This window comes from Oratosquilla oratoria, chromosome 1, assembly GCF_046742065.1.
Source record: "Oratosquilla oratoria isolate Oo_2021 chromosome 1, ASM4674206v1, whole genome shotgun sequence".
Lineage (NCBI taxonomy): Eukaryota > Metazoa > Arthropoda > Malacostraca > Stomatopoda > Squillidae > Oratosquilla > Oratosquilla oratoria.
This window is the reverse complement of record NC_134777.1, coordinates 113,634,126-113,653,224: the sequence shown is the minus strand read 5'-3', so window position 1 is coordinate 113,653,224 and position 19,099 is coordinate 113,634,126. Positions and strand designations below refer to the sequence as shown.

At 39.6% G+C, this 19,099-nt stretch overlaps 2 protein-coding genes across 3 annotated transcripts in view; one reads left to right on the top strand and one right to left on the bottom strand.

The window, feature by feature from the left end:
* The window catches only part of EMC1 (ER membrane protein complex subunit 1), a 30,535-nt gene extending 22,219 nt beyond the window's left edge, over nucleotides 1-8,316 (top strand). The window contains exons 13-17 of the mRNA XM_076183926.1: nucleotides 1,405-1,594; nucleotides 1,711-1,859; nucleotides 2,393-2,599; nucleotides 4,950-5,154; nucleotides 5,409-8,316. Of these exons, the coding sequence (XP_076040041.1) occupies nucleotides 1,405-1,594; nucleotides 1,711-1,859; nucleotides 2,393-2,599; nucleotides 4,950-5,154; nucleotides 5,409-5,569 (912 nt within the window). The 3' untranslated portion in view covers nucleotides 5,570-8,316. The remainder of the gene's footprint in view (nucleotides 1-1,404; nucleotides 1,595-1,710; nucleotides 1,860-2,392; nucleotides 2,600-4,949; nucleotides 5,155-5,408) is intronic.
* LOC143024777 (uncharacterized) overlaps nucleotides 7,907-19,099 on the bottom strand; it is a 28,980-nt gene continuing 17,787 nt past the window's right edge. For both annotated transcript variants that reach the window (XM_076183949.1, XM_076183939.1), the window contains exon 5: nucleotides 7,907-18,999. In XM_076183949.1, coding sequence (XP_076040064.1) covers nucleotides 17,809-18,999 — 1,191 coding nt within the window. In that variant the 3' untranslated portion in view covers nucleotides 7,907-17,808. The remainder of the gene's footprint in view (nucleotides 19,000-19,099) is intronic.

The window sequence follows — 19,099 nt, the reverse complement described above, 5'->3', positions numbered from 1 at the left end:
AGAGAACGAACGATTGAGCACTGACTTTATTTTTTATAATGCGATTATTATGACGCAACATCGCACGTCAGGCAGCTAATGCTGCCAGATGTGCGATGTGCCCTAGAGTGAAGAGGTTAAATGTGTTTGGGAAGAAATGTGAAGGAGGATAGGGAGGGAAAGGTAGTTGCAGTGGGAAGCACTAAGAAAATGACAGTGATGAATGAGGAAAATGGAGGAGAAATAAGAAAAGATGAGGGGAAAGTAGTTATTAAAATGATGAGAGCAGGTAAGGCATCTGGGTTAGATGAGTGTCATGCGGAGTGTCTAAAAATGGGAGGTACAGTGATGGTGGACTGGCTGGTGAGGTTGTTTAATGTTTGTCTAAAAGAGGGTGGAGTGGAGGAGTGCCTGTATAGTACTGTTTTACAAGGGAAAAGAGGACAAGTGTGAGTGTAGTAGTTTTAGAGATATCAGTTTGTTGATTGTAGTTGGGAAGGCTTATGGGAGGGTTATGATTGAGGAGATTAGGAGAAGAACAGATGGAATAATTGGTGAAGAACAGTGTGGGTTTAGGACAGGTAGGGGTTGTGTGGATCAGATTTTTGTGGTAAGACAGATATGTGAGAAAGCTTTAGGAAAAGGTAATGATGTTTTTTGGGCCTTTATGGATTTGGAAAAGGCTTATGACAGGGTAGACAGGAAGGCACTGTGGGAGGAGATGGATGGATGGGGTAAAAGAGGCATTGGGAAAGAGGGGAATGTCTGTTGAGAAAGGACAGGAGAAGATGGAATGGGGTGAATGGAGGGTGGTTGTGTATGGATGATGCTGTGATGCATGAAAGGGAGTAGGTGGGGGATGGGGAGTGAGGGAGTATGTGTAAAAAATAATTTTATGCAGCTCGAAGAGATTTCTCTCCATCTCTTTTTCTGATATGGGGACAGAGAGGGGAGTCGCCGATTTAAGGAAGTGGCCTTGCTGTGGATGTGCTGTGTCTTCCAACACTGCTTCTGGCCCAGGGCAGTGGGCAAGATGCAGGGATGACCTGTCATCCAGGAGGTGCCAAGATAAGAGGGAGGGAAGAGGGTGGAGGGAGTGGAGTATGTTAGGGATGGAATGGGTGGGAGTAGATTTAAAGTCTGTTTTTTGGCTACCTCTCTTATAAGGGGGGAAAAGCCTTTGGTATATGTATGTATATATGTATGAGTCCACTTTTTTCTTTTGTTTTGTTTTCCCAAATTATATATTCTGTGAATATGGGTAGTATGAACTATAGTACAATATGTATGTTATTCTTATGTAGGAGTTAAAGCAGATCTGCATTTGTTAGTAATGTTATTGATGCATATTTTCAGTATTCTATAAGGTATCTATCCATGCCTTTCTTCTGACCTTTGATGCATCATACTTTCTTGTATATTCAGGACCTGACCCTCACCAAAGTGTGGACCACAGCCTTGGGCGGGGGCGAGATCACAGGCATCTACAACAAACCAGCTGGCGAAAAGGTCCACTCTCCTGGTAGGGTGCTGGCTGACCGGTCTGTTCTCTACAAGTATATCAACCCTAATCTGGCTGTAGTCACAACACAAGGCTATGACCACATTAATAAGAGTCAGTATACACCAGTTTTATTTCATTTTACTTGTGGGATATTCTTGAGATGATATGTTTCTTTAGCAGCACACTTGTATGTAAGACCCATACAACTGATGATATTTGATTTTCAGACACATTGACTCTCTTCCTGGTGGACATGGTGACCGGAGCCATTGTCGAGTCTGTTGTTCATAAACGAGTGTCAGGGCCCATATATGTCGTCCATTCAGAAAACTGGGTTGTTTATTCATGCTTCAATGAAAAATACCGAAGAAACGAGGTAAAGAATCAGTTTGTTTTGTTTATGTCATTAAGTTTTTGGGTGCCACATCCTAAGGTGGAGAATGTAAATAAAACCTATGCTGTCATTGTAGATACTTCAAAAGTTGTTTCGTATTGGATGCAAACCTTTTGTTGCATAACAAAGTTATTGTGTAGTAACTGATTGGTTAAAGTTTGCATATGACTTGTTTATTTCTTTTATTTCAATGGAAGTATTCAGTGTTACTATTTTCTTCTTGATACTGTGTATTTTTTGATGATGATTATTTTCTAGTTTAAGAAATAATTAACCCCTTCAACATGATGACACTTAAATGTTTTCATGGACTAAGAAGAGGCAGTCTTATGCATATAAAGAATGGCCTCCAGGCTGAAGGGCAATCTAGTTACGTGAGACCCTCATCAAACTAGAGAACCCCCGAGATGAATGAATAAAATCAACCTCTTCTCTACTGGAAGTAGATATACAAAAAATGTGTTTGTGTTGAAGGGGGTAAGGTCTACTTGTTGCTGATTACTCTTACCTTTCAGATTACATCTCTCGAGCTGTACGATGGATTAACACAGTCCAATGCCACGGCCTTTTCGTCTTTTGGTGCACGGACGACACCCCCACTGATGGAGAAACAAGCCTTTATCCTTCCACAAGCTTTGCAGGCAGCGGCACACACAGTCACGGACAAAGGCATTACCTCCAAGTTCATTCTGTTTGCCCTTCAGTCTGGAAACATCATACAGGTTAGTGTATTTCTTGATTAGTTTGTCTTTTGTCCTGGTACTCTTTTATGGGAGACCTGCAGCTTGTAGAACAGTGGTTCCCAAACTTTTTCACAAGCAACCCTATTTGGAACATTTCAAACCTTCGCAACCCAGAATAAATTACATACATACATACATACATACTTACATATACCAAGGCTTTTTCCCCCTTTCAAGGGAGGTAGCCAAAAAGGGAAAGGCATAAAAACACTCCCACCCATTTCATCCCTAAATACACTCCACACCCCTCCCACCCTCCCTCTCATCTGAGCACCTCCTGGATGATGGGTCATCCCTGCACCTTGCCCACCGCCCTGGGTCAGAAGCAGTGTCGCAAGACACAGCACATCCACAGCAAGGCTGCTTCATTTAATCGGCGACCCCCCCCCTCTCCGTCCCCCCTTGCATATAAGGAGAGGACGGGGAGAAATCCCTTCGGGCTGCGTCAAAATTTGCTCACACATACTACCTCACCCCCACCCCCTGCCCATTCCTCCTCATGCAATCACAACATCATCCATATACAACCATTCTCCACTCACCTCTGTCTTCCGTCCTCTCCCTTCCTTCCTCAACAGACATTCCCCTCTTCCCCAAAGCCCCCTTCACCCCATCCATCCACCTCATCCTAGGACGTCCCCTCAGAATATATTAAAGAGAAGCAAAATGGACAGCGAAATATACCCTTTACTTTGAAAAGAAAAAAAAAAAAATGTATACAGAGATTCTTTAACAAAACTAAATTAACAGAATCCATGGCACTGCACTTCCTTCAGAAAACTAAATTAATTAGTCAAGTATTAGAAATACTCTGAAAACGTGATAATTTTCCATGTCCCTGCGACCCATGAAAATTTATCTTGCGACCCAACTTTGGGTCGCGACCCATAGTTTGAGAACCGCTGTTTTAGAAGAAACCAGCCACAGTCATTGGTTCAGCCTATGTCACTTGGTGAAAAGTTTTTATCTGGAAGGTATAAGTGTGGGACGGTGTTGTGTAATGTGCTTGATTTCTCCACTGTAGTGGTTGCATCAAGAACAGTTAATGTCTGTTGCCTGGCTGATTCTATGTTAATACTGCTTTAGCAAAGGGTGATGACCTGAACATAGGCTTGGTAGTGCAATTCTTTCTTGTTGAATCTTCAGAGTGATTTCTCTGCTGGGATGATTTAATGGAGTTTGACAGTTGATTAAGTAGTGCTTATTTTGTGATCTCAGTATGTATGTATTTACTCAGTTGTAGTGTATGGTCTTTGAGCTACACTTTATATCCCTATTCATCAAATTTTGCCTTAAATGTAGAAGGCATCCATACAAAACCACATTCACTACCAGATCACATGATAGGCACTCCCTCTTCCAGCAGACCCCTCCAGACAATATTTATCTATTTATCCATATACTAATGGCTTCTTCCCCCTTATAAGGGAGGTAGCCAAGTCACAGGCATGTACCCACTCCCCTCCATCACCTTTCTTTCCCTCTTATCTTAGCTCCTCATGGATGAAGGCTCATCCCAGTCTCCTGCCCGTTGCCCATGTCAGAAGCAAGACATAATACATACACAGAAGAGCTGCTTCACATTCCCTATTCTCCTTCACATTTAGCATACATACATACAAATACCAAGGCTTATTCCCCCTTTCAAGGGAGGTAGCCAAAAAGAAAAAGGCATAAAATCATTCCCACCCATTCCATCCCTAAATACACTCCACTCCCCTCCACCCTCCCTCCCATCTTAGCACCTCCTGGATGATGGGTCATCCCTGCACCTTGTCCACTGCCCTGGGTCAGAGGCAGTGTTGCAAGTCACAGCACATCCACAGCAAGGCCGCTTCATTAAATTGGTGACCCCCCCTCTCCGTCCCCCCATGCATAAAAGGGGGGACGGAGAGGGGGGGTCGCCGATTTAATGAAGCGGCACGTCAGAAGCAAGACATAATAAATACACAGAAGGGCTGCTTCACATTCCCTATTCTCCTCTCCTCACATTTAGCAACTCCCTAAAATACTCTGCCCATCTTCCTCTTATTGCCATCTCTTTCGTTATCATAATGTTTTTAATATATATCTCAGAGGGTTGTCCAGAGACATAAACATTATCTTCCATAAAATTAATTCTTTTAGTTCTTCTTTTTCTGTCTTTTTATCAGTGTATGGTTTTCAGAGGCTAATCATCTATAGAGACAAACAGAATTCACAAGTAGATAAAATTAATTCTTTTAGTTCTTCTTTTTCTGTCTTTTTATCAGTGTATGGTTTTCAGAGGCTAATCATCTGCAGAGACAAACCAAATTAATTTCTTTCCCTCCTGACTGTGATTTATCAGATGTCCAAGTGGTTCCTTGATCCACGAAGACCAGTGAGCAACAATGCACCAGGAAGAGAGGAAGGTCTTGCTCCCTATGTGCCAGAGTTGCCTTTGCCTCCCCAAGAGATGATCAATTACAACCATTCCCTTCCTCACGTCACGGCAATCTTCACAGCACCCACAGGAATGGAGTCAACATGTATAGTACTTGTTTATGGACTCGGTAAGTTGAATATTCAGACGTGGTTGCATGTTTTTTTGTATTGTAGGAGGTACCAAGATAAGAGCGAGGGTTGAGGGTGGAGGGGAGTGGAGTGTATTGGGGATGGAATGGGTGGGAATGGTTTTTATGCCTTTGTTTTTTGGCTACCTCCCTTGTAAGGGGAAAAAAGCCTTTGGTATATGTATGTATATAAATTTTTATATTGGAAATCTTCTCAAATTCATTGTGTTATAGTTCATTATATCTCTTTACAGACCTCTTCTACACAAGAGTATTCCCCAGCAAGATGTTTGACATGTTAAAGGATGACTTTGATCATTACCTAATTGGTGGCGTGCTCCTAGCCTTGGTCACAGCAGCTCTAGTTAGTCGAAGGCTAGCACAGCGGAAGGCTCTCAACCAAGCATGGAAATGAGATTGTACTCACTGAAGAACTGTACTAGGAAAGAGAACCAAGTTAGATAATGAGCCTGAAATGTATGATTACAAATCGAGATGTTGAACTCTAGTAAGAGGAAGTGAGAGTGAACAAGTACTGAGTGCCACAACATACACTATGTTGGAACGGAGAGCAGTGGGAAGTTCCGACAAGGTTAAGTTCCAGCCTTGTAATAGGGAACAAAATTATTTGTAGATTATTTTGCAGGATGTGCATTGAAATAGTGTATTCTCGTAGAAGAAAAGATGATACATGTAAGTGGAATACTTGCATTAGTGGTAATGAACAAGATCTGGAAAAGCAATTTGATCTTTGTTGTTTGTTACTTTACACATCACAGAAGATACAGTATTAAGAGAGGGTTATTTGTGATTGAAAATGATTTTACTGGGGAGTTGATAAAGTATAAAAGAAATAATTTGAAATGAATAATATACAGTTGGAAACCCCACAAATACAGAGCTACAAGCATATGTAGTTTGTTGTGGATGACAACCAAAATCATTTCAAGATTTGAAATTGGATAAATGTGGTGAGAATTTTGAATGATTGGAATGATTTACCATTTAGCAGGACACTAGGCAGACTTCAAGCTGGTGATAGCTGCAGCAAATACCAATTTAATAAATGTACCACAATGTCATGATACTAAGGAGGCACCTTTCCCTCCTTGTGCTGTCCTCAATAGTTTATTACTGTACATAGTTTTGCAGTTTTTCTGTGCTGTCAGATATTTTTGCAATGTCAAAAATGTACATTAAATTGCTAGTGCTTGTTTAATGAAAATATACAGATCTCATGCTAAGTTTTTGGTGAGAAATGGCAGGTTGTACTGATCAGGTCAGATTCCAGGTTTGGCTCTTAAATTCACACTTTTGTACTAGGACCTACATTCACTTTTGCTGGTATGTGCTACTCAAGTAGAATTCTGTTCAAAATGTTTGGAGTGTTATTCACTGAACAAGTCACTACACTGCTATACTGGTGCACAATATCAGTAACTTGTAATTGTTGGCAAGCACTATCAAGGTGCGGAAACAGTGGCCAGGTGTTGTACTAAAAACTGTTAAAAATTTTACCTTTTGTGTATGTTGTAGGGGTAATTTCCTCCATGTTATTCATCCCAGTAGCATCAAAAAAGACATTTTACGAGTATTTCATTGATATATTTTTTTCCATTTTTATATTTTTAATCCTCTTGCCATAACGATGTCATTATGGAGTTTGCAGGCTTAGAACAGGGAGTTTTATACTGATTAGGGATGGGCTCTGGCCTTAAAAGGGGGGTTTCTGTCTGTCAACAAAGCCCCCTTCAGGGTGATATGTGTGCCTCCTTCAGCTGTCTAAGATTACCAGTCCACAGCCAGAGCAAATTCTATAAAGGACATCACCATAGTGAAAGAAGTGACACTGCCCTTAAATGGAGTATTATTTATTCATAACGTGACCTTTAGTGACAGATGAAGAATCACACAAAAATCACCAATGTCTCTGTGATGAAAGTTTTTATTGATCAGATGACCATTGCCATTGACATACAATCCAATCTTAATTCTGCTCCTTGTGGCAGATCTAATAAAAAAGTATATATACATATAATGAAATCAGTACCATCTAGAAGGCCTTATACATACTAAAGTACATTGCTTGTGAAACATTTTTGATGAGTTACAGTCTTGCAACTGTTTTTCGATTGTTTCCAGTAATTCAGAAACAGTTTTGCATGTCAATTATTCAGTCCATTGCCCTAGCACACACTTGTTGGAAACATGTGGCCCTAGCAAGCTGCCCACAGCCACTGGTTCAGCCCACAAGTCATTTATTTTCACTGCATAAGTGAAGCAGCCCTGCTGTGGATGTGCTATGTCATGCTGCATTGTTTCCAACCCAAGCAGTGGACAGGAGACAGGGATGACCCTTCATCCAGGAGGAGCTAAGATTAGAGGGAAACGAGGGTGGTGGGTGGGAATGAAGTGGGTATACCTTTTGACTTGGCTACCTTCCTTTTAAGGGGAAGGAAGCCCTTGGTATATAGATATAGAAATAGACGTCACAAAAACAAAATTAAATGGGTAGACCACAAGAAATATAAATGAGAGAAATAACAAATGTGGAATACAATGAAAACCATTGGAATCTTTAAAAGAAGATGCACCCTGGCCATGAGCCACATAGAGAAACTCAAATTCAAATTCCATCACAAAAACTGCAGTGCATCATTAAAAACAAGCATTTCTTTAAAATAAGTTCAAACTACAATTAAAAAACAGGAAGATAAGCAAATTAATATGTAAAATAAAACCAGAAAAAATGTGTAAGAATTACATTATAGGAGAGAAGAAAAAAGAACTTGTACAGAAGGCCCAGACAAAATATCAGACTTCTATGCTAAACCACTAGACCTAATAGCAATTTAGAGCCTGACATATACAAAGAAATATAAAGGAGATGCAAACAGCAACAGACTTGTTGGTCTGTACGGGGCTGCTTGCAAATTGAAATGGGATGTAAACTGTGGAAACAGGTGAGAACCACCAATTTAATTTAAATGCATGACCTCACAATGCTGGAAAATAAGTTAGATTAGGTTTGAACTCCATATATTTATTTATTTATGAATTTTATGTATGATGAATTTTATGAAAGTATCGATTGTATTTAAACTTACAACATGAACAGGTAGTTTTGTTCCAAACATTTGCAGTGTAGTTAAAGAAAAAGAATGGTGTAACCACCGTTTCTTGTGACATTACTATGATCCACAATGAAAGAATAGTCTATTATCATATTAACAAAGCCATGGAACATTTTAAACACTTCAATTAAATCGCCCTACATTCTACGTTTGGATAAGCTAAATTAAGTTCACTTAGATGCTCTTCATAGGGTTTATTACGTAAATGAGGTATCATTTGAGTGATTCTACATTGTACTTGTTCTAATTTGTCTTTTATAAGATATGGGGACCAAAACTGATTACGGTATTCAAGAGGAAGTCCTACAAGAGAATGATATAGAGTGATTATTACTTTTTCAGTCTGTTCAAATGTTGTTCCAATAAATTCTATTTGCTGGGCAGTTTAATGTGGCATTTGTACACTGAAGGGTTGAATTTAGATCCTTAAATAATATGACACCTAGATCATTTTCTTGATCTGATACCTGAATTTGATTACCATTCATGGAATAATCATTATAATTGTTTTTGTTGCCTGTATGCAAAACTTTACTTTTATCGATGTTAAATTCCATTTGCCGTTTATTGCTCCACTCAGCTAATTTATCTAAGTTAGACTTGATCCTTATCTGCTGCATTACTGATTTTACCAGCAATTTTTGTGTCATCCACAAATTTTGATATTTGAACCAAGCACAGATCCCTAGGGAACATCACTCGCAACAATCCAGTCACTAAGACAAACCACAACATCCTGCAGACCATACAAAACAAAGCCCTAAAGACAATTACAGATAGCACAAATTCAACACTTACAGACCATTTACACCATGAAAGTCCTCAAAGTCGAGGATCATCTTGACATAAGAGGTGGCACACAAACATTTGCTGCAGCCTCCACAAACACAGCACACCCACTGCACTACATAGCAGAACATCCACATATGCCAAGAAACACACAGAAATACTCTCTTCTCTTCTTCCGCAACCACCAGACACCAGCTTTCAGAACCATATCCATAATCATATCACTCACTGCTCCATCAACAAACTGAAAGACAATACATTGCTGCATGCCAGACCCCCTGATATCCATCCCTCTGAATCCTCTCTCCCCTGAAAGGACAGAGTCCACCTGGCCAGACTGTGATGTGGCCACCATCCAGCCCTTCTAAGCTACCAAAAGAGGCTGGATGACCACATTGCAGATAACTGCTCGGACAGACAGTCTAGGGAACAACAACAATGACAACAACTGTATATGATACAACACTTCACCCCATACTATACAACACATTATGGAAGACTGCTTTGTACACAATCACACACGCTTACAACACCACATACCTTCTATAAAGGATTTGTGGGAAGACACTGGTCTAGCCATGGTCATTCTCAGGGAGTTGGGACTGCTCAGCCGGACAGTCTAGGAAACAACAACAACACTGCACTAGTCTCACAAATTTCCATTGATTACAATCAGTTGTTTTCTCTCTCTTAGCTAATCTTTGACCCAATTATGAATATTACCTGTTTGCCACACGAGTGTAACATATTTAATAGCTGATTATGCAGGACCATATCAAATGCTTTTTGGAAATCCAAGTATATCATATCGACTGATTTGCTTTCATCATATATGCCATAAACATTGTTAAAGAAGTCAAGGAGGTTGGTCAAGAATGAACACTTCCTTCTAAAACTATGCTGAATCTTATTAGATTGTTAGCTTCAAGGATGTCCACAATTTTACCCCTAAGAACTGTTTCCATAATTTTGTATATAACTGACATCAAACTAATCGGACAACAATTACTGGTCAGATATTTGTCACTTTTTTTTTCTTTTTTTTTATACATGGAAGCTACATTAGCCAGTTTCCATTCTTGAGTTAATTTACCAGAAGTTGAGGATTTATTGAATAAAATCATTAATTGTTTTCAAATTTTATTTTTAGCTTTTAAAATCCTTGGGGGAATCTTGTCTGGTCCTGACATTTTATTTATTTCTACTTTATCAATCTGATGATTGATTTCAACTTCAGTAACAGAAAAGTTATTATTTTATTGTTACTACTGATATTGTTTTCAAAGCTGCTATTATCCTTGTTTATACAGACAGATGCAAAATAATTATTTAAGATACATGCCATTTCTACATCATCATTCCTGTTTTCACCACATTGTAATGCAAGAGGACCAATGTATATATTACTCAAACCCTTTCTTACCTTTGAGTTTTTTGCTTCACACTGGTGTTTCTCAAAAAGTAGGCTATAGGTTTGATTTTTTTGTTGTAATATATGTATGATAGGCTCGTTTTTAGTGTGAAAGACTTGTTTCAGTTTCCTTTCTTCATCCATTTGGCTTTGCATCGGATCTTGGATGTCTATTTTTAAAGGTTACATAATGTTTAGTGGCTTCATTGTATGTACAAGTGAACAATTCCCATGTTTTGTTGATGTTTTGACTAAAAGTAATTTTACTCCAATCAGTACTTGCCAGTTTCCATCTGAGAAATTCAGTCAGTCCTGCTGTAATCAGGAACTTTATCTACACTGATGATATTGAATGTTAAAATTCTATAATCACTTGAACTAAACTGTGGACCAGTATTTACCTGGTTCACAAATTTGTTGTCAGTTATTAAAATTGAATCCAAAATGTTATCATCACATGTCTTTTTTTATATGTTGGTGAAGTGCACTTTCAAGTTAACAGTTATAAGTACATACATATACCAAAGGCTCTTTTCCCCCTTACATGATCTAGATTGGTGTCCCAGCAGACCACCCCAATTTTGTACTGGCAAATTAGTCCCCAAGAAATTATTGTTTTAAATGAACAGCATATTTTGTCTATTTGATCATATAACCTTTTATTGATATCTGTAGTTTGACTAGGTTGTCTGTAAAGTAATCTAATCACAATTTTATGATGTCTGCCCCACAGTTGTACATAAACGATATCATTGTTGTTGATAGCTACATTAGATGTTATGTTAGTGTCTTCTTTATTTTCCGCATGAGGGGACAGGGAGGGGGGTTACCACATAAGTGAAGTGACCTTGCTATGGATGTGCTGTGTCTTGCTGCATTGCACCTGACCCAGGCAGTGGGCAGGAGATGGGGATGACTCTATCCACAAGAAGCTAAGATATAAGGGAAACAAGAGCAGTGAATGGGAGTGGAATGGGTTTCACCTTGGCCTTTGGATCACGTGTTGGACTCGTGATCGACAGCTATTTCCCTCCCTGAAGAGAGCTCAGAGCTCGTATGACCAATCTATGGGTTGCTATGACCTTACACGCACACACACAACTCCCCGCCCACGAGAGTTGGAGTAATGACTCAAAGCGCAGCAATACTGAAATAATTTCAGCTCTGGGCAGGATTCAAACCAGGTACCGCTGGCACCCCCGCACTGACAGTCTGAGATTCTACCAACCGTGCCACTGAGTGAATGTCTTGATGCGTCTACTTCCTTTATAAGTGGGAGAAGTCCTTGGTATGTAGATAGATGGATGAAGACTAGTCTTGATGTATAGCAAAACTCTGTCATTCCTATCCTATTTTCACATTCATAACTAAAGAGGGAGTATCCTGGTAATTCAAATTCTGCTTAAAAGTGATGGACTTGTTTATCCCTGATTCTGTGACACCAATACATCATCCATTCATGTGTGAGCTTCAAGGTATGACAACTTATTTCTTAAACTTGATGCATTTATATACATACATACATATACCAAGGCTTTTTCCCCCTTCCAAGGGAGGTAGCCAAAAAGGGAAAGGCATAAAAACACTCCCACCCATTTCATCCCTAAATACCCTCCACACCCCTCCCACCCTTCCTCTCATCTGAGCACCTCCTGGATGACGGGTCATCCCTGCACCCTGCCCACCGCCCTGGGTCAGAAGCAGTGTCGCAAGACACAGCACATCCACAGCAAGGATGATGCATTTATATAGCTTGTTTTAATTTGAGAATGATCATGAAAAGGCTTTCACCATTGAGAAAAATTATGGCCTCGCTGCTGGCATACCCTGATGGACGTTGTTTTTTTTGTATGAAAATATAAACTTGATTACTTGTGAGTCAAGCTGCTCCAACCTAGTGATATCTATCATGCTGAAACAGATACTCTGTCATAAAAATTATTCCAGAAATTTACATAGCCGACACCTGCAAGTTTTTTTTTTTTAGTTGATTGTCAGTAGTGAACACTATTGTAGTATGAATTGGTCTCCCTTATCATAGGATACCTGAAATTATACGATTATTAGTTTTAGTTTCGTATTTCTGGATCATTTGATGGTATTTCTATATCAGCTCTTCTGATTTAGCAGACTTAACATCAGTCGTACCTACATGGACAATGAAAAGTGTATTATTATCTGATTTGTTTATTATCTTGTCACAATCCACTTCTATGTCGTCAATTCTGCCACCTGGAAGACAAAAGTCTGATTTTGAAGAACTCACCCGCAAAACTCCAACTGTCCTTGCATTGGTGAGTCGTGAACTAACCTTGTTACATGAACATTGTCATCTTCCTTGGTGAGTATAGTACTGTAAGTCTGTTTAACGTTGTCACTGGAACAAAGTCTGTAACATTAATTTTCCTGGTTCATTTTTTGATGACTTCAAACACATTTTCACTGGAGTACTGGGAGATGGGGTATAGGTTTGTTTTTGCTTACGTGTCGATCGGTGGACAGGCGTGTATGGGAGTTGCCAATGATGGCTCCCAACAGTTCTTGTAATCTGTGACACTTTTCATCAAATCTGTGACACGAATCTTCCACCTCCTTCCTCAAAGCCTTCATATTATCTTCTAACCTAAAAAATCTGCAGTAAGTAGAACGGGACAAAAGTGCAGAGAAAAGTGACCACCACAAGTCTAAAGTTGGCTGCACAGTATGCATTTCTCACTGGCATGCTACTTACTTTTGTTATTTTTCCTGAATAGAAACTTCGGTTATGATCTTTTGTTTTTCAAATTACTATTGCATCATATAGTGAGAAGCTGAATGATGAGCTAAGAGAAGTTAAACTTATACGAATGTTAGACACATTATTGAGATGTTCTTACAGAAGAGGGAAACAAGGGTTGTGGATGGGAGAAGAATGGGTGGAAGTGGATGTGTGGCTTGACTTGGCAACCTCCCTTATAACAATGATGATGATGATGTTCCCCCTAGACTGGACAAGCAGTCCTGTCTCCCTGAGGAACACCATGGCTGGAACTGCATTTTCCCATAAATCACCTATAGAATACATATTCAGTTGTTGCCATGTGTAATTGTGTACAATGTATCTTCCATAATGTGTTGAATATTATGGGGTGAAGTGTTACATTGTGTAGTTATCTGTGATGTGTTCATCCATCCTGCACAACAACCTGGCCAGGTGGATTCTCCTTTTCTGGGAGAGAGGATTCAGAGGTATGGATGTCACCCACATAAAAAACTCGGAGGAAAAGTAAGCTCTTGTAACTTCTTGGTTAGATAATTAATGGGAACAAAATGGGGTGCTAATGCACACACACTTAGAACTTCAGCCCTAGCATTGTGCTATGCACCAGCAGAGTACTGTGGTTCTGTGTGGAGTAGATCAGCTTGTGCAAAGAAAAAAGACCCAGCATTGACTGAAACTTGCACTGTGCCCCATGCCCACCATCATGTACAGAATTGTGGGCATTACACCCTCAGACATTCAATAATGTGCCATGGCACAAATCAAAAATGGGGAAACAAACCTGAGACACAAGGCACCCACTGCACTTCCATGTGCCTCTCCCGAGCAGACTCAAATCATGGAAGAGTTTTGCTGCTGTTGAGGAATTATCACCAGGAAGGAGTCTGGAAGCACAATTCCTCTTAACAATGCAGTGCAAGAACCCAAGGAAGAGCTTACAGATGGGGCACTACAGTCAAGATGCAAGTGGAGTGCAATAAATAGAGCAAGATCCAGAGTCGCCTAAACTGGATTACCTGGTTAATTGGGACCTCAAGAGCATGACCCATCCTGTGAGTGCAGAGAAGATGCACAGAACATTGACCATGTTCTAAGCTCATGTTCAATTTCACCTGATCTAGTGAACAATGTCTGAGTCAGTATTAAACAAAGATCACTGGAATGACTGCCCATCTGGTGCAATAAGCAATGGTGATTATAAAGGATTACAAAGGCAGAGCATGCCAACAGGAGACCCTTTGGTCCATAACTAGGTCGGATGTGAAAAAATATATAATGATGAATAAATAAAAATAAATAAATAAATAAAAATTATAATAATGTAAATAATAATAAATAAAATAAATGCATAGGTACAGTTAATAAACAAACAGGTGAATAGTAATAATGAATTGACAGATATCTAATAAATGAAAATCAAGCAAATAATAAACAGACAGACAAATAGTAACAAACAAACAAATAAAATAAATGGCAGTCATTACAGCATCTTGCTTAGATGTTTATCTAAATGAATCTTAAAGATTCAAACAGATGATGATAAGCATGGAATATGTTGGTGTTACTTTTGTCCTGTTATAACATGATCATGGGAACAGGTGTTACTTTTGAAATGCCACAGGAGAGATTTAAGAACAACATAAATGAGGGAAAGTAAACGTTAACCTGTAGCTCACCATAAGTAGGGATTAGCCTTCAAATATGTGTGACTCTAGTCCTCAGGGGTGCCTCTGAAATCCCTAAAGTATTAACTTTAATTCTGCAGCCATTATCCTAGTACAAGGCTCCTTAATATAGTTTTATGTATTTCCTACTACCTAACAAATAATATTGTTTCATATTAACTGTTGTTATCAAGCCTTTTCATGGTGCTTAGTCAGCAGGAAAGAGTAAGTCTTTCCTTGACGTTTGGTCTAATTTTTATAACTTTGCATGGTAATCTTGAGGCTGAGTGGGCATGTTTTCACTAATAAGATTTCTGAGCAAAATCACTAACTAATGTACTACACACCTATATACCAAGAGCTTTTTCCCCCTCATAGGCGAGGTAGCCAAGTCAGAGGCACATACCTACTCCCACCCACCACCCTTTCCCATCTTAGCTCCTCATGGATGACAGGTCATCCCTGTATCCCACCCACTGGTCTGGGTCAGAAGCAATGTGTGGCTTAATGCTGTGGATTAAGCCACACATCTGAATTCCCAGATATTATTAGAAGTTCGATAATTCGCTCTTACCTACTTTTGCACTTTCAGTAAGATTATACCTCTTTGTGGTTAATGTCAATCTTTCTGGGGGAGATGTTGGACTGATATTGTACTCCATGTACTGATGATACCATTGAACAAAGTTTTGTTTGTGTTTTACCTTTAGCAAAGTTGGAAAAAAAAAAGTAATATTGATTACATATGTTCCATGCAGTGGTTTCCTTAACAACTATTTTGGTTGAATAATACAAACAATGCACCTTCTCATATTTACTATTAAAGTTAAGTACATGCATTATTAGATAATTTATTTCACAACTTTAAAAATACTATTTTTTTTAATATTTAGGATCTCTCCACTGTACTTTGAGTGTTGTTTTTCTTGCAATATTTTCAGGTGGTTTCCTATGTATTCCACATGCAATAGCAACAACAATAATAAAAATGATGATAAACAATTAATACATACATAAAGATTTTTTAACCCCCCTTACAAAGGAAGTAGTCAAAAGGCATAATTCCACTTCCACCCATTCAACACCCACCCCTCCCTCTTATAATAATAATAATAGTAGTACTAATAATAAAAATAATAATAAAAGTAATAATAATGATAATCATCATTAATCAGTTAACAGTAATGTTATAATAATGGTAATTGTAATGGCGACATCAGTGGTAAGAGTAATGGCAATGATGACAGTAACAATAATGATAACAGCAATGACAATGATAGCAGTAATGGTGACAACAATGGTAACAGTAATGGCAACAATGATTGCGATAGTATCTGCAATGATGATGGTAACAGTAATGGCAACAATGACAGTAATAGTAATGTCAATGGCAACAGTAACAATAACGGCAACAGCATCAGTAATGACGATGGTAACACATTAATGTTAACAGTAATATTATTGTTATTATCATTACTGTTTTATCCTTATCTTATCATTGTTATTGTTATCATTATCAATAACATAATTATGACCTGTCATTTATGAGGAGCCAAGATGAGAAGGAAGGAGGTGGATGGAAGTGGAATGGGTGGTGGATGGAAGTGGAATGGATGGTGGATGGAAGTGAAATGGGTGGGAATGAAGTGGATGGGAGTGGGTATATGCCTTTGACTTTGGCCACCTCCTTAGTAGGGGGGGAAAAGACCTTGGTAAATACATATACCAACAGCTTTTTTCCCACATACAAGGGGGGTAGCCAATGTCAAAGGCATAAATCCACTCCCACCCATTTCATCCCCATATACTCCACTACATTTACCACTCCACCTCCCTCTTTTCGTGGCTCCTCCTGGATGACAGGTCATCCCTGCATCTCACCCACTGCCCTGGGTCAAAAGCAATGCAGCAAGACACAACACATCCACAGCAAGGCCACTTCACGTAATTGGTGACCCCCACCATCCCTCTGTCCCCTCATGCAGAAAAAGAGAAGACTAGGAGAAATCCCTTTGGGCTGCGACAAAATATCATTCACACATACTCCCTCACCCCCACCCACTCCCTTCCATGCATCACAGCATCATCCATACACAACTGTTCTCCACTCACCCCTATCCTCTGTCTTCTCCCTTTCTTCCTCAACAGACATTCCCCTCTTTTCCAATGCCCCTTTTATACAATCCATCTCATCCTTGTTCACCCCTCATGTTCACTCTCTCCACACCTCTTTTACTAATCTTTCTTCACTCATTCTTTCCATGTGCCCAAACCATCCCAATACTCTTTCATCACCCCTGTCTCCCAACTCCCTTTCCACCTCCACTCTCCTCCTCACCTCCTATGTAAACAGCTTGAGCTCACTGGCCCGGGTGGGGCTTGATCTGTATACCTCGTGAATACGAGGCCAGCACTCTACTACTGTACTAGCCACGAGGCTAGCTGCCTGATATACGATGATGCATCTCAATACACGCATTATAAAATATTAAGTTACAGTAGTTACACTTGTTCTCTTTCACCCAGAATGTTGGTAACCACTAAAAAAGTGATCAAGACGTCACAGAATAAGAGGGTCACTCAGTTACAGATACAAAATAAATATAATCAGGAGGCCAATGCTGGCATCCTCGTATACTCACTCGTGCCTCATGATGCCTTTGTAGGCATCATTGTATTGAAGTGGTTAATATCAGCATGAGATGTTGACAAATGGGGCTTCCTTTGATCTGACCTATTCATTATGAAATGGGGCTGGAAAATGACTGGTTGAAGCAGGCAAAATCCATATTCTCCATGTAACACAGTTATGCCACTTCTTTTTTAGCACTTTAATCACTGTTCTTGCCAGTGCAGCTACTGTACATTGTGTAAGGGCTCACACCAAATGCAGTTTCACATGTAATTGGTAGAGGGGCTCACTTGCAATGAACCATCAACTTGGGACATAGACATATTCACATTATCTCTGCCTCTATCATTTGTTGGTCTCTGACGAGGGCAACATATGGAACCTGACAATGACCTACGGTGAGGTCTGCGTGACTCTACTAATCGACTTTCGTCGGGGCTTAGGTCCTGTGGATGTCTCCTTTGGCGTCTTAACCTACTGCTGATCTGAACATAGCGTGATGTATCTGGTGGACTAGAGTGAATCTCTGGACTCTGTGCACCTCCAGTAGTCCGTGCACTATTGTCTGCATTTGCGATACTTGTTACACCAGGAACAAATGTAAGGTTGTCATTACTTGTGTCAACTTGTCTTGTGGCTGTAGTGTCCTCCCCTTGGCCTCCCAGAGGCTGATGCTGGGACTGGACTTCGCTCTCATCTGCTTCCTCATTTTCACTTGAAGAAAGAAGATTGTGTGGCTGGATTGTATGGAGTTTTCTTAACTCAAACTCATGAGCTCGTGCAAGAATGACAAGATTTTGTTGTTTTTGTTCAGAACCTAGATCTAATTGCTGTCCTAATTTCTCCTTCGCTTTATGACCCTCGCCCAGTTTTCTTTCATAAGAGGTCAGTTTATCATCACTGACATGTTCTCTGTTAATATTATTTGGCGGCACCGGAGACCGTCCTTCATTTGCTGCTTGTGAGGCTAGAATGAGAGTATTCAATGGAATACCCTCTTGTAGGGTCTTGCTTTTGATCACTGATGATTTCTTCATTTTCTGAAACATTGAAAGCTTTTCACTTCTTCGCTGATGGTCTAGACGCTTTAGACAACCATTATTTTGTTTGTCCTCACATTCTTCAACGACACTTTTGTCTGTCTGATTGTTAGGAGAGTCTGTCTGGGTTGCATTTTTATTGCTAACATTTTCTCTCCGAGACTCAACATCTTCCCCCGCCAATACACGAAAAGACACCTTTTCACCAATGTCAATAACAAATTGAGCCTTGGGAAGGTTAGTTGGTATCTCTTGGAGATTGAGTAGTTCGAAAAAATATTTTGTTTCAGGAATGAAATGAAATTCCTGGATTTTGGAATGAATTGTCTTGAGCTTCTGTAGTGTAGTATGTATCTGCTTTACTTGCCTGTCTGCTGTTTGGGCATGCTGAAACATGGCGTGGCAACCATTGACCTGGTGGGAAGATAAATTGGGAAATCAGGATAGCATAAGGTAGCTTTATTTGGGAATTTCAGTGCAGGAATAATATTGCAAGGGATAGTACAAAACAAAT